This window comes from Monodelphis domestica, chromosome 1 (genome assembly GCF_027887165.1).
Source record: "Monodelphis domestica isolate mMonDom1 chromosome 1, mMonDom1.pri, whole genome shotgun sequence".
Lineage (NCBI taxonomy): Eukaryota > Metazoa > Chordata > Mammalia > Didelphimorphia > Didelphidae > Monodelphis > Monodelphis domestica.
The window spans coordinates 565,727,488-565,742,622 of NC_077227.1; the positions used below are offsets into that span (position 1 = coordinate 565,727,488).

Genomic DNA, 15,135 nt, shown 5'->3' on the forward strand with positions numbered 1-15,135 from the left:
CATTCTGTACATCAATAGCTTGAATTGGGGCAGGAGCAGAATGAACAAATGCAAAAAGACTGGAAGGCAGGACATCTACTAAAAGAAAGGGTGGCAAATAGAAATAGAAAGTCAGCTTGAAGCAAAGAGTTGTAGAGAAATAGAAAAATGGGGGGAAATAAGCAGGAAGTAAGTTATGTAGGGTTTTCAGGCTAAGGAGTTTATGCTTTATTTTGTAGCAAATGATGTAATTGAAAGTTTTTAAGTGAAAGAGTAACATTCATTCAAATGACATTTTTTGAGTAACAATTACATGATATATATACATACATACATATATACATACATACATATATATATATATATATGAAGAACATTAAAATGACTAAGAAATGATCTGTCCTCAAAAATTTACAGACACTGAGATGGACCCTGAAAATAAAAGTACAAAGAATGAAAAAATCCCTACTCACAGCAAGTTTACTTTCTAATAGTGGGAGATAACAAGTACAAATATTAACATACAGTTTAAATATTAAGTCAGTAAATATACCTAATATACATACAAAATAATTCAATATTTGATTGCTTTAGATGGAGGATATTAGCAATTGTGTAGTCAAGGAAAGATTTCATGTACATGGTGACTGAATTTAATCTTTTTTTAAAAATCTCTTACCTTCAATCTTAGAATCAATATTCTCTATTGGCTCCAAGGTAGAAGAGTGATAAGAGCTAGACAATGAGGGTTAAGTGACTTTCCCAAGGTCACCCAAATAGGAAGTGTCTGAGGCTAAATTTGAACCCAGGACCTCCTGTCTCTGGGCCTGGCTCTGAATCCACTGAGCCACCTAGCTGCCCCCTTGAAGGAAGAGAAGGATTCCAAAAGTTGTACATTTCAGGCACAAGAGACTACCAGTGCCAAGGTACAGAGTTAGTATGAGAATTTATTTTTCATATACTGTATTAATTCCTATATATTAGGGAGAAGTATGAAGTATTACTGTGTGTAGGTTCTAGGTCAGAGACCTATCTAGTCTGCTGCTTTGTGCATTTTCTTTGTCCTTGGGAATCCCGAGCAATATCTTCCTTTTTTTAACAGAATTTGGTTAATAGATGAAGGGGAGAAGTGTTCTTTCCAGGGTATGTTACCTGTCTACCAGTGGGGATGGGGAGGGGTGGGTAAATTGGTGGACCACCTCTTAATTAGCTATCACCAGTTAAAGATGTCTTGGAATGTTCAAGGGAGGGACTGAATAATAAGCTCCTAAAAATCTATTTAATAAGCTGCCTTACCCAGCTTGGGCATCCCTGGTCCCAAGAGACCCCTGGAGACCTATTGGTCTAACTTTATTGGTTGTGGTGCTGGCCTAACCAATAAACCCAATATAAGCAATAAATTTATATCCTAACCCAAAAGTCAGTCTCTCAAGATAATTTTAATCCTAACAATGAAAGATGGAGTATCTTGAGTGAGGAAACAATAGAGTGTGTATGGACAAACCTAGGACAATTTAGGCCTACTGAGGAAAATAATTATAAAAGACATTCTTGTAAATTTGCCTGAGATTTCTGGCAAGGTCCAAGTCTCACACAGAGGCATTGCTATTCTCGGCCACTGCTATTCTTGGCCAAAGGTCATGTACAAAGCTGAGCTGTTACGGGGAGCTGCAAGTGTCTTATCTGGGGAAATGTTCAAGGCTCATTCTGGAGTGTTTTTGTAAGCCTCTAAAAGATGTTTGTTTTGTTCCTGGGAAAGCTTTAAACCTCTTGTACCAACCCTCCATAAATAAAAAAATTTTATGTCATCTCATAGGTTATTGTTTCACCAATGAATGTATATCTTGAAGTATGGATCTATTTCCCAACAGAACTCTATCATTATAAAAGTTTGTCTTTTTGTCATAATAAATGGAAATCATGGAGATCATGCATCACTCCGTCTGGTCCTTGCTTTGTATCTCTCTATCTCTCTCTTCTTTTTCTCTCAGTGTTGGAACTCTCACTCAACAGGGTAAGTCTAATTAGGTCGTAAAGTGCAAGAACAAGAATAATGTCTAATGAAAGTGGAAAAGTAGTTGAGGTCCACATATAGGGTAGGAATGAGCCATTTATCTCCACCAATGAGGAAAGAACCCCATACCAATAGACTTGGTATGGACTTGAATTACTTCAAGAGGTAAAAGGAAGCCAATGAAATTGGTTGAAAGTCACATAGGTCTACATTTAGGGGAATATATTTTAGAAGCAGTGTGTACAATGGACTGTAATAGGGAAACTTAAGATAGGGATTAGGGAGCTATTGCAATAATCTCTGTAGGAGATAATGAATTAAGATGGTAAAGTGAAGAGATGTAGACCAATGTGAAAGACATTGTAAAGGTAGAAATATCAAGATTTGGGATAGTGAGAAGTTGAGAAAAATGCTGATACTTTGAACCTGAAGAACTTGACATATGAAAACTGAAATAGTTATGTTTGAAAAATGGGAGTTTTGGGAAAATATAATAAGCTCAATTTTAGACATGTTGAATTTAAGATGAATTAAAAAAGGAATTAACAAATTAGTATATAAAGTAAAAAACCTTTCCTAAGCAAAGAAAGACTACAGAAGAAAAAGGTTTTCTTGAAAAAATACTTGATGGAATACCTTCTGTTGAGATTATAGTTTGGTGGCTAACCAGAGTGAGTGCAGTCTGGAAAAGAACATTATAATTGGGAATCGGTAGCTATATGGGAGCCCATGTTTGTTATTATGGTGAGTACTAAAGGGAATTACGAGAAGTTGGGGGAAGTTTCCTATATAGAAGGTGGGATTTTATTTGGAGCTTAAAAGAAGCCAGGAAAGTCAGTAGTTGGAATAGGCGAGGGACAGCATTCCAGGAATGGGGGAACAGCTAAAAACAATTTCTGGAGTGTTCTTGGAATAGCCAGGACAGTGTCACTGGATTAAAGAGTAGTTGTTGAGAGGAAGGTGTAAGAAGATTGGATAGGTAGGAGGTAACTGGGTTATAAAGGACTTTAAATGGCAAAAGGAGCATTTTGTATTTGTTCTTGGAGGCAATAGGAAGACCCTGGAGTTTATTCATTAGGTAGGTGATATCATAGGACCTGCATTTTAGGAAGGTAAGGAAGAAGGGCAGGGAATGAAGGATTTTTTGAGTACCTGCTATGTGCCAGACACTTTGCTAAGTATTTTGCATACATTATCTCATTTGATTGTCACAATAACTTTGTGAGAGAGGTATTGTTGTTATCCCCATTTTATATTTGAGGTAACTAAGGCAAACAGTGGTAAAGTGACTTGCTCAGGGAGACACAACTAATGTTTGAGTATTACCTATACTTTTTGATAAAGACAGCTATACAAATAAGCCAAAAATGGCAAATTGAGGGATTAAAGATAAATAGAAAACAAAATTGTCATTTTTGTATATATGCTGATCTACTTATAAAACCTAAAGAGTCGACTGAAATTTTAATTGAAATAATGCATTTGGGAAAGTATCAGGAGGTGAAACAAAAACCCATCATTCCTATATTACCAACAAATCTCGGCAGAAGAAATATGAAAATTTTACAGGATATATAAAATATTTGGGGGTCTATATACCAAGATACATCAAGGAACTTTATGAATCCAAGTATAAAATACTTTCGGCAGAAATACAGAACTAAATAATTAAAAATTGATACTCATAGGTAGGACAAGCCATAATAATAATAATATCAATCCTAGCATTTATGCACCACTTCAAGGTTTGTAAGATACTATTTAAATATAACCTATTTTTGTTCTCACAACAACCCTCTGAGGTAGGTGATGTCATTATCCCCATTTTACAGAATAGGAAAGGGAAACAGGTACCTGAAGTCATACTACCATGCAGTGGAAAGTGTTATGCCTAGAGTCAGGAAAATTTCTCTGCCTGAGTTAAAATCTGGCTTCAGACACTTTTTAGTTTTGTGATCCTAGTCAAGCCACTTAACTCTCTTTGCCTCAGTTTCTTCATCTGAAAAATGAGTGGAAGAAGGAAACAGCAAACCACTCATATATTTACCCCCCCCAAAAAAAACAAATGGAGTCATAATGAGTCAGATACTGACTCCAATTCCAGTGCTCTAATCACTGTGTTACCTAATTCAGTTCCATAACAATGAAACTACCAAAGGATTATGTTATAAAGTTAGAAACAATCATAACAAAATTGATGTGTATAATCAAAAGATCAAGGACCTCAAGGGTAATAATGAAAAAAAGTGAGAAGGAAGAGAAAAGAGGTATCTACCAGTACCAAAACTTCAACTATACTAAAGGCAGTTATCACTGAAACAATTTGGTACTGGTTAAAAAATAGAAATAGTTGTTAATTTAGAAATAACACAGAACTATTAAATAGCCAGAAAAACCAAGTCTTTAATCAGGATAGGGATAAGTCCAATTTGGCCCTTTGGCCCAATTTGGTCGGTGCTACAACCAGGGTATAAACCCTGGACTCTGGGGATGATATCCCTAGGGAGTGCCACAAGGCTAGATGACAACTCCAAGGAACAAAAGAATTTGGGGAACCTATATACCATTTGGGAAATCCATAGGCAGGGAAAGATGATTGACATCACTATAGCTACAAAGAAAATGGGAGTGTTCAGACTATACTGACAGGATACAATCAAGCTTGGGAAAGGAATTATAGCCAGAGACTAGGGTGTAAGAGAAGGGGTTACTTACAATGGATACTAAAGAATGGTTCCTTAGCATATGCTTAGTCTCACCCAACTAGGATTGTCATTCCCCAGAGGGTCCCCCACTCAGTCTAGTCTGCTAGCCTGGGAGTCCCTTCAGGGTAGATTCCCATGGGAACAGGGAACAAGCACAAACTTTGGGGTCTCCAATCTACAAGTTAATCCTGAAAATTGGGGTTCATCAGATCCCAATAGGCCACAAGTTTGGAATTCCTAAATTCCATGTTGACATAATTAAGCACAAGAACAAACAAAAAACTTTTTAATGATTTTAGAAAGAACTTATTTGACCACTTAGCAAAGGAGGAAAGCCAGAAGAAAGAGGGTCCTTTCCTAGGGTCTGCAAGATGTACTTAATATAGGATTCAGAGAAGAATGCCAGCACAGAAATGACAGGTAGCAGTTAAGTGATTTTGTAGAGGACAGTTTCCAGGCAAGGTCCATTGAGTTGTATATTGGTAAGCTTTTGCTATTATTTGGTCATTTCAGTCCTGTTCAACTCTGTGATTCCATTTGAGGTTTTCTTAGCAAAGAAACTGGAATAGTTCGCCATTTTGTTCTCCAGTTTATTTTAGAGAAGAGTAAACTAAGAATAAGCAGGGTAAAATGTTTGCCCAGGGGTTACAAAACTGGTAAATGTCTGAGTCTAGCTGTGAACTAAGGAAGAGAAGTCTTCCTGACTCAGGCTTGGCACTCATATCCATTGAGCCACCTCCCTGCCTCTATATTAGTATGCATATATATTCACATTCAGATCAATTAAGATGTAAATATAAACATTCAAATTTGGGGAACTAAAAACACAAACCTTGAGTGGATCCAAGATAAGACCTGGGTGGGATCTCCAGCATTCCCTGCAGCAATCTGGTCATCTGAGGGCAGCTATGTAGCACAGTAGATAGAGTGCCAGATCTGGAATCAGGAAGACCTTGAATTTTACTTCAACTTTCTCATTTTTAAAATGAGCTGGAAAAGGAAGTGGCAAACCACTCTGGTACCTTTACCAAGAAAATCTCAAATGGGGTCATGAAGAGTAGGACACAACTGAAACAATCAAACAACAATCAAGCAGCATCCTGGCTTCTCTGGGAATGTGTCATCCAATTTCTAGCCAAAACAAGCTCAGTTCAAATAATATTCATAAATAAGGTTTTCTGAAAAATATACTACTGTATATTTTCCAATGAGGTCAATTGGTAAAATAGATTAGTAGTGGTAGTCTCTCGGTGATCGAGAATGACTATTGTCTTTGTGCAGTTTCATCTATGGTGTACCCTCATGTGGCTTTGGAGTCCAAAGACTGAGGCGCAGAGTTTGTGGCACATGGGGCATGGGACGCCAGTTGTTACGGGAGGTGCTGTTGTGGCCTGGTGTCGGCGTTCATGCGCAGCGGCAAGACATCGACGTCGCTCATCTTCAAAGGTGGTGGCGGCATGGTGAATGTGGGTTCGCCAGCTGCTTCTGTCAGAGGCAGCGAGTTCTAGTTGCTTTGGTGTCATGCCAGCCCACTTCAAGTTGGACTTTAGCTGATCCTTGAATCTTTTCTTTGGTCGGCCTTGTTTCCTGAGTCCAGCTGACAGTTCACCATAGAATACCTGTCTTGGTATTCGCTGTGGGTCCATGTGGATGACGTGTCCAGGCCATCATAGCTGGGTTTTGAGGACCAGGACTTCGATGCTGGTGGAGTTGGCTCTGTCGAGGACTTCCTGGCTGGTGATTCGGTCCTGCCATCGGATCCTCATGATTGACTGGAGGGAGCATTGGTGGAATTGCTCCAGCTGTTTCATGTGCTTCCGGCACAGTGTCCATGTCTCACAACCGTACAGGAGCGAACTGAGGACCACTGCGTTGTACACTTTGAGCTTCGTCGCAGTGCTTACACCTCTGTGTTGGGGGACTTTGCAGCGCAGCCGCCCGAGTGCCTGGCTGGCCTTTTGGATCCTGGCATTGATCTCGTGGTCTAGGGACCCATCGTTGGCGATGATGCTGCCCAGATAATTGAAAGTGTTGACATTAGAAAGCTGTGTGCTGTCTATAGTTATGCACGGCTGGTTAGTTGGCCTCCCTGGTGCAGGTTGGAACAGCACCTCTGTTTTCCTGAGGCTGATAGTCAGGCCAAACAGTTTTGTTGCGGTGGAGAACCTGTCCACAATGGTTTGGAGATGATTTTCTTGGTGGGCCATGAGAGCACAGTTATCTGCAAAGAGAGCTTCCAGGATGAGTCTCTCTGTTGTCTTTGTTTTTGCAGTCAGGCAGCGAAGGTCGAATAGTGAGCCATCTAGTCGGTATTTGATGTAGACGCCCAGGTCTAGATCCATCACAGCATGTCATAATACTTGGGTGAAAAATAGGTTGAATAGTACCGGAGCAAGGACGCAGCCTTGTTTCCTGCCATTGGAGATGTTGAAGCGATCAGAAGTCTCTCCACCAGATAGGACTTCCCGTCATGTCGACATGAAAGAGCTGGATCAGTTTGATGAATTTTGCTGGGCAACCGAGCTTGCTGAGGATCACCCACAATGCGTCCCTGTTCACTATGTCGAACGCCTTTGTCAGGTCTATGAAGACAATGTAGAGACTCGGGTTCTGCTCAAGGCATTTTTCCTGCATTTGCCTCACTGTGAAGACCATGTCGATGGTGCTGTGATCTGGTTGGAAGCCACATTGTGATTCAGGCAGGTTCTGCTCAGAAACAGATGACAGGAGTCTGTTGAGTATAACACGGGCGAGGATCTTTCCAGCATTGGAGAGTAGTGAGATGCCTCTGTAGTTGTCACAGGCTGCTCGTGAGCCTTTGTTCTTGTATAGGGCTACGATGGAGGCATCTCTGAGTTCTGGGGGCATGTCTTCCTCTTCCCATATGCTGATCAGTACTATGTGGAATAGATTAACATAGTATTCAATACACCCAAGATTCCAGTTACTTAACTAGGGTAAGGACACACTATTTGACAAAATCTACTTGGAAACTGGAAAGAATTATGGTAGAAATTGGTTAGAGAACAAAATTTCACACCGTATACTAAGAGAGATTTTTAAATGAATACATGATTTAAATTTGAAAGGTGATATATGAAAATCAGAAGCACAAGTAAGAAATTAGTAAGTCAATATGCATTTATTAAGTACCTATTATATACCAGGAACTGTGCTAAGTGCTATAAATAATCTTTCTGATCTATAAATGAGTCAAGAATTCATTCTAAAAAAGAAATAAAAGTGTTCACAGAAGACACACAGGATAAACTGGGGGTACTGGGAAAGGCTTCTCACAGAGAGTGGGATTTTAATACAGACTTGAAAGAAGCCAGGGAAATGAGGAGACAGAAATGGAGAAGGGGTCAGGGTCTGAGGGTCTGCAAAGTCCAAACAGAAGAGTTTGCAGTTAATATGGGAAGGAAGGAAGGATATGGTCATATCTTCATTTTACGAATATCAGTTTGACAGCTATGCTAAGCATCAAACTTGGGCAACTGATTGGCAATGAAGTTGAGGATGACACCCAGGAAGGGTCACTGAATACTGGTTAAGATACACATGAATAAATGAAATACCAAACAAAAAGAGATTTGAGGTTATTTTAAGTACAGAATCACAGAGTTTTGATAAGACTCCAGAGGTCTTTGAGTCAAACATATGATTACATATAATCTACAACTCCTGACAAGTGGTTACTCAGCCTCTACTTGAAGATCTCTGTTGACTGGGCTTTAAGTGTCTGATGTTTGCCACCTCTTTGGGCCCTAAACTTCAGTTAGATTCCTCAGATTAGCTGAATGTAACTATCCCCAGTAGCCCAAGTTTCAGCTCTTTTAAAAGAACACAAGCCTCACTGATCTTATTAACCTAGTCCTGATAGAAAACTACTGTTTTTTCTCCAGGAAAATGAAGGTCTCTTTCCTAAATTTTTGTCTCTAAGGACAAATTCTTTTGGAATGTAGAACATCAGCTTGCTAATTAAAGCCCACAGGCATTTATACTGTCTCAGCCAATCAAGATCACCTTCTCTGTCCCAAATGTCTACTGACTCAATATTAGAATGTCACCTGTAATTTCTAATTGATTCTTGACTGTAAGCTCATATTAAGGCTGCCTTTCAACAAATTGCAACGGGCTAAGTCTGAGACACTGAGCTTTTTTTTCAGGCTCTCAAAATATTTGGAGGTTTCTTAGGCAAATGAACTTGAACGAGCTCAAAAAATAAATCCTATAATAAAAGGTAAAATGATTTGTCTTTTCTTGGCCCACCTTCTTGCTTTTATTATTGCAAATATAACTGCCTAGGAGGTTCTCAAGGACTTTAGACACCGCAAGATTATATATTTAGAGCTGTGACTTCAGAATTCCCACATTTTATAGATTTGGAAACTGGAGTCCAGACAGGTTAAATAAGTGGCTTAGGATTCTGCAGGTAGTAAGTAGCAGAACTGAAAGTTTCTAACAAATTATTAGGAAACTGTTTAGTTTTAGTAGCAGATACATATGAATTGGCCAGGTCCAAATACACTTAATCTGGTAATTTACCATATTTAATATTATTGATTCTATAACTGGAGAAGGGACTGGTTATATCTGTTGTTTTCAGTCAAATAAAATTCTTTGATCCAATTGTGGGAGTTTGATTCTCAAAGATGATATAGTGTTTTGCTATTTCCTTCTCCAGCTCATTTCACAGAAGTGGGAACTGAGACAAACAGGGTTAAGTGACTTGCTCTTGAATTCATATAGCTCATAAATGTCTAAGGCCAGATTTTAACTCAAAAAGATGAGTTTTGACTCCAAGCCTGGCATTCAATCCACTTTATCACTTACAAGACAGCTAAATCAATGTTGTTACTCATTGTGGGAGAGCTAAGATTAAAACCCTGGGATTGGGAAGGATGCCTTCTTCAAGAATGATCCTCACAAAAATAGAGAAATGTATTAAGTTGAATGCAAGTTGAATTATTGAATTGAATGACTAGGAGGCAGATACAGGTTGAATACTGCCCTCTGAAGAGATGGGGTTTGGGATTACTATACCCTTTTGCCAACAGGGGCTATATGAGCAGTTCAATTAGATAAATGCCTTACTTACAACCTGATGCCTATCAGAGCAGAACTGAGAGGAACATATCTGTGCTCATCAAGAAGCTAAAGAGAGAGGCCAAAAGGGAATGTCTCTCTCACTCTTTCTTGTCATATGGTGCTCAAAGTCACCTTACTTTGGCCAGTATTGTAAAGGTAAAGGAATTCCTTACATACTCTTTAGTTTATTTATTTATTTTTTGTTGTTGCTTTTTTGTTTATTTATTTGTTTTTTTCCATTTGAATAAGTTTATTTAGTTAATTTAGAACATTATTCCTTGGTTACAATAATCACATGATTTCCCTCCCTCTCCTCCACCCACTCTTACCCCTGCCAATGCACAATTTCATTGGATATTACTTGTGTCCTTGATCAGAACTGACTTCCATATTATTTACACTAGGATGTTCATTTAGAGTCTACATCCCCAACCATATGCCTTTGACCCATGTATTCAAGCAGTTGTTTTTCTTCGGTGTTTTTACTCCCACTGTGTTTCCTCTGGATGTGGATAGTGGTTTTTCTCTCCTAGGTTCCTCCAAGTTGAAAATGGCTCTATATGTTTCAAAGGGAAACAAAGAAAATGAAGAAGAGAATAATGATCTCATGGAGTAAATTGGGAAACAACTGACATATTTAAAAGATAAGATTGCTAAACTGGAAAGAGGGCATGATACTCAACCAATGGCACTATCCCCTCTCTAGGAATCTAATTATCAATCCATTACCTGCCAATTCTGTGAGAAGAAGGGCCATAGAATAATAGAGTGTAGAACTTTATTCAAGGCAGTTTAATAATAACTACAGAAATGATAATTATAGAAATATTTATAATAATGATAATAGAAACCACAACTTTAGGAATGATAACTATTGGAATAGATATTGGGAAAATGATAACTCAAACCAAATGACTCCCCAACAATGTAACTTAAATGGTGCTTGTCCAAAAAATACTGAGGGGTGCTAATGCCCCTCAGGGGAGTGCCCAAGGAACTTCCCAAATACTATGAAGGTGTCCAGGGGTGGGGTGGGGATGGGGCGTAGAAATCAGAGGATACAACCTTTGATTTTCCAGACCCTGATGTCCTACTATCCTATCCACTGCCCCCCCCATACTGATAAGCCCCATCTTACCTTAAAGGTGGGTAACACCTATTATGATTGTCTTTTGGACACTGGAGCTTCCAGGTCTGTATTAAAGATTACACCTGCTTTACATTGCTATTCCATTGGCTCAGAGAATGTAATGGGAGTATTAGGGATACCCCAAAGAGTTAAAAAGCTTTCTCCTAGAATGGTGTTTGTAGGACCCCTAGAAGTACAATATTCCTTCCTTTTGATGCCTGACTCCCCTTTAAATTTGCTGGGGAGGGACCTTCTATGCAAATTCAGAGTCACAATAACTTGCTCCCCAGATGGTTCAAAACAAAACAAAGCAAAATCCAAATAAAAGAGAAAATAATTTGTGGATAATATATATTCTATCAAAGTCTTATGTGTAAAATTTTCTAAGTAAAGGGAAATAAACCTATAACAGGTCTTTGAATCAGGGCCCAATTAAAGTGATTTAAGAAATTATGAATTTACCCAATGAGTAGCCAGGACTATAGAAAGTTTGCCACACAATGAAAGACAGAAAAGGGACTAGATTATAGGAGTCAGGTAGAAGCCAAATTTGAGATACTTGGTAGAATGTGGGACAAAGAAGACCTGCCTTTAACACATGTTAAACATCCACAACATCGAACCCCAAACACGTTCAAGCCCTCTTGTCTTGGCTTGAAATTTTCATCAATCCCACTGGGATTGGTTGGTTTCATTGACCCTATGTTTGATTGGCATTATGCAGTTTGGCTTTGTGCTTCTTTGGTACTGTGCAATGGCTCTTTTTGTATTCTCTTGTTCTTTAATCAGACAGAATCATTAAGCAAAGTCCAATAATTTTTTTAAACAATTAATGGCATTATTTCTATAGTGTCAAGCATTTTGAGTATGCATTGACATAATAGCAACTATGTTGTAAACTTATATTACTGTAAAATCAAAAAAGCTAAAGAAAATCTCAATATTGGTGACGTGCTTTAAATACAAAAAGGAGAGGAAAAATAAAACTGAAATAGTATATTGCACATGCAAACAAAAATAACAATAAAGGAGTTTTAAAATTCAAAAATATATAGCTTATAATCATTGACACACTGTGTCAGCTAAGGAAAGGAAGAATACAAAGGCTTTTCACCAAAAAAATGAGATCAATTTCCTCTTCAACTCTGGCCATGATCCACTGTAACTGCAAGCAAATTATTTTCACAAAGTAACAGTTTTTTATAAAGAACAGTAGTACAGCATGTAAAGCACATTGGAAAAGTTTCAAAGTCCCCAAAATTCACAATAGCTCACTTAATTACAATAGAAAACAAATCCACTATCATATTTCATATAAGTTGCTGTATGACATTAAAAAAACACCTAAGAACTGATGGATATTTGTCACAATTTTTACAGATGTGGCAAATCTTTCAACTTTGGCAAATATATTTTTAAACAAAGTAAAACTTATTTGGGTCTAGATCATCACCAAGAAATCTAGATTGTTCTGGTAGAAGTAAATTAAAGTGAAGAGTTTTTTCAGGAGCTCTTTTTTTTGGCTTCCTGATTCATAGAAACACTTTGGTAGAAACATTTATTTGTTTCTCTACCTTTAATACAACATTCTTTATAATATAAATATTTTAAAAATCATCCATTCAGAAACCTCTAGTTAATTAAAATTATTTCTGAAGGCCCCTTAGAATTACCATTTAAATTCTTAGCTCATTAAATTCTCCAAAGGCTTATAGCCAGGTTTAGTTCATCCATAATCTATGTGACACTTAGCATATGCAAAATTTAAGAAAATGGTGTTTATGGACTTTACAATATTTTGTTCAATATAGTTATAGGGGAAAGGTAACAGAATATATCTAATAATTAAAACATATTAGAGTAAACTGATTCAGTATAACAGAATAGTATTCAATACGTTAATATATGGACTAAAAAAACAAAATTAAATCTTGAACAAACATCAAAATACAATAAAATACAGAGACTTTCATAAAAACAATGGATTCTGAAAGGGCTTAATATCCTCACCTACAGGCTCTTAAAGTTCTTTCTCTATCCATTCAGATTCCTTTTGTCAGTACTGTAGTATCTCCCATAGCAAGGGAGAACATGGGTTTTAGGAATTTCAAACTGGGCAGGCCCAAATGGCAGAGTTTCAGGGAGATGAATTTTTCCCCTGAATCTCAGGTAAGATAAGTAAAAGCATCAGTGCACTCAAGAAGGGTAGAAGCTGTTTGAAATAGACAATGCACTGCTCTTTTATAGAATATACCATGCTTATAATCAACTTCTTGTTTGGAAAAGTCTTTTCCTTTCCCCCTCCCCACCGAGGTACCTTGCCACATGGAGGCCAATTGTTTCCTAAGGAAAAAAAAAACATTTTTTTTTTACCATCTGCCCTGACTCCTAGCTTCTTGGTGGTAGCAATAAGCAACAGCAGTAGGGGTCAGGTCCAGTCAGAGGCCAGTTTTAGGTATACAGCTGCTGGGGGCCTGAAGATCAATTGGGGTCAGGTCTGGATGAAGCAGTATCAGCAACACCAGAGTCAGCAGCAAAGAACGAGGAATGAAGGAGGAACAAGGAATGAAGGAAGAGCACAGAACAAAGGACTCAAGCACTTGGGTGAGAGAAGCAGTTTATCTTTTCTTTGCCAAGAGTGCCCTGGCTAAAAATAGCCTGGCTAGTACAGAGAGCAAGCAACTGGGCAAAAAGTAGGAAAAGAAAAACACAACAGCTCCAAAGATAGTTGGTTTGCGAGGGTGGGAGGAGTGGGCAAAAAAGCCTTGGCAGGAAAACATGGCTTTAAAAAATGATCTAGGTATCTAAAAAAAAATTGAGTTTCTCATCCTTTGTGGTCGCCAAATATAAAATGAAATCTCTAATAATAGAAATAATATATTTTACGGAGGTTTATTAAAGATCATTAGAAATCAAGGAATAAAGAAGGTACAAAATAAAATCCACATGCCCATGGCTGGTTAGACATTTTAAAAATCCCCACTCACCACCATCACTGCTGGCTGTAAGTCCAAGAAGAGGGGAGACTCTCCCTGTCTTCACATTATATTCACTGTCTACAGGAAGTAAATAATGACAGGAAGTCTGTGGACTCTTGGGAAATGTAGTACTTTATAAGGGTAACACATTTTCAATTATACAATTTGAAATGCCAAGTGATATACCAGAAGGGTTTGGAGCTACACATTCTACATATGTAGGGATTCTAAAGTAAGTCACACCAATAAAAGTAGAAGTTAAAGAAAGGACACCACCAAAGATAACACAATACAAACTAAGTAAAGAAGCCATAGATGGAATCAAACCAATTATCCAAAACTTGTTAGATCAGAAATTTTAATCCCAACAATTTCAGAATATAATACACCAATAATACCCATAAAGAAAGCAAAACGTGACTCTGAAGTAAAAGTTCAGTGGAGACTGGTCCAAGATTTGGCACAGCTCAAAGAAGCAATCATAATAGCTCCAGCCTTAGGTATTCCAGACTACAACAAAGAATTCTATCTCTTTGTACATGAAGTAAGAGACATAGCTTCTGGAGTGTTAGTCCAAACTTTAGGACCCAATTTTAGGTCAATGGCATATTTTAGTACACAGCTGGATATAATTGAGAAAGGAATGATTCCCTGTTTGAGAGTAATTGCAGCCACAGCAACCATGATTCAAAAGTCATCTGATTTGGTATTAGGATCAAAACTTAATGTCTACTCTTCACACCAACTAGAGTCCATACTGAAGAAATATGATTTACAGGCTTGCACACAGCAAAGACTTTCTCAATATGAAATTGTGTTACTGAGCAATGAAAATATCACTTTAAAATATTGCCAACCATTGAATCCGGCAACCTTGATGTCAGATCTGCCATCTGTTAAGGGTAAAATTAGGGTTGTTGACTGAATATATTATTTTAGTGGTCACCAAGGATTTAAATTCAATCCCAATAAAATACTCAAGCCAGTTTGGGATTTTTATGGTGGCTTAATTATAATAGTTGGAGGAAATTAAGAAGAAGAAGAGAGAGGAAAGGGTATAAGATTTCTCTGGCCTAGCCTAAGTTAAGGGAAGCTCAGAGACCTCAGTCATGAGGCCTCCTCCAAGATTTAATCTAACTTGACTTCTAGCCACAAGGCCTCCTCCAAGATGATGGGTGTCCTTGGAGGATACTGCTTTCAGGATGTAAAGGAAAGGAGCAATCAGCCCAACCACTCACC

General features: G+C 38.0%; 1 protein-coding gene across 1 annotated transcript; it reads right to left on the reverse strand.

Moving 5' to 3' along the window:
* Window positions 1-370: 370 nt before the first annotated feature.
* LOC130456524 (uncharacterized) lies at window positions 371-13,927 on the reverse strand. Its single transcript, XM_056813406.1, has 2 exons — window positions 13,906-13,927; window positions 371-7,595 (listed from the first exon to the last, which is right to left on the reverse strand). The coding sequence occupies exon 2, from the start codon at window positions 7,038-7,040 to the stop codon at window positions 6,366-6,368; it is 675 nt and encodes a 224-aa protein (XP_056669384.1). The 5' UTR covers window positions 7,041-7,595; window positions 13,906-13,927; the 3' UTR covers window positions 371-6,365.
* Between the last annotated feature and the right edge of the window lie 1,208 nt (window positions 13,928-15,135).

What these genes read in the sequence shown, in the direction of transcription:
- LOC130456524 (XM_056813406.1), bottom strand. Translation starts at nt 7,040, where the DNA reads ATGGATCTAGACCTGGGCGTCTACATCAAATACCGACTAGATGGCTCA.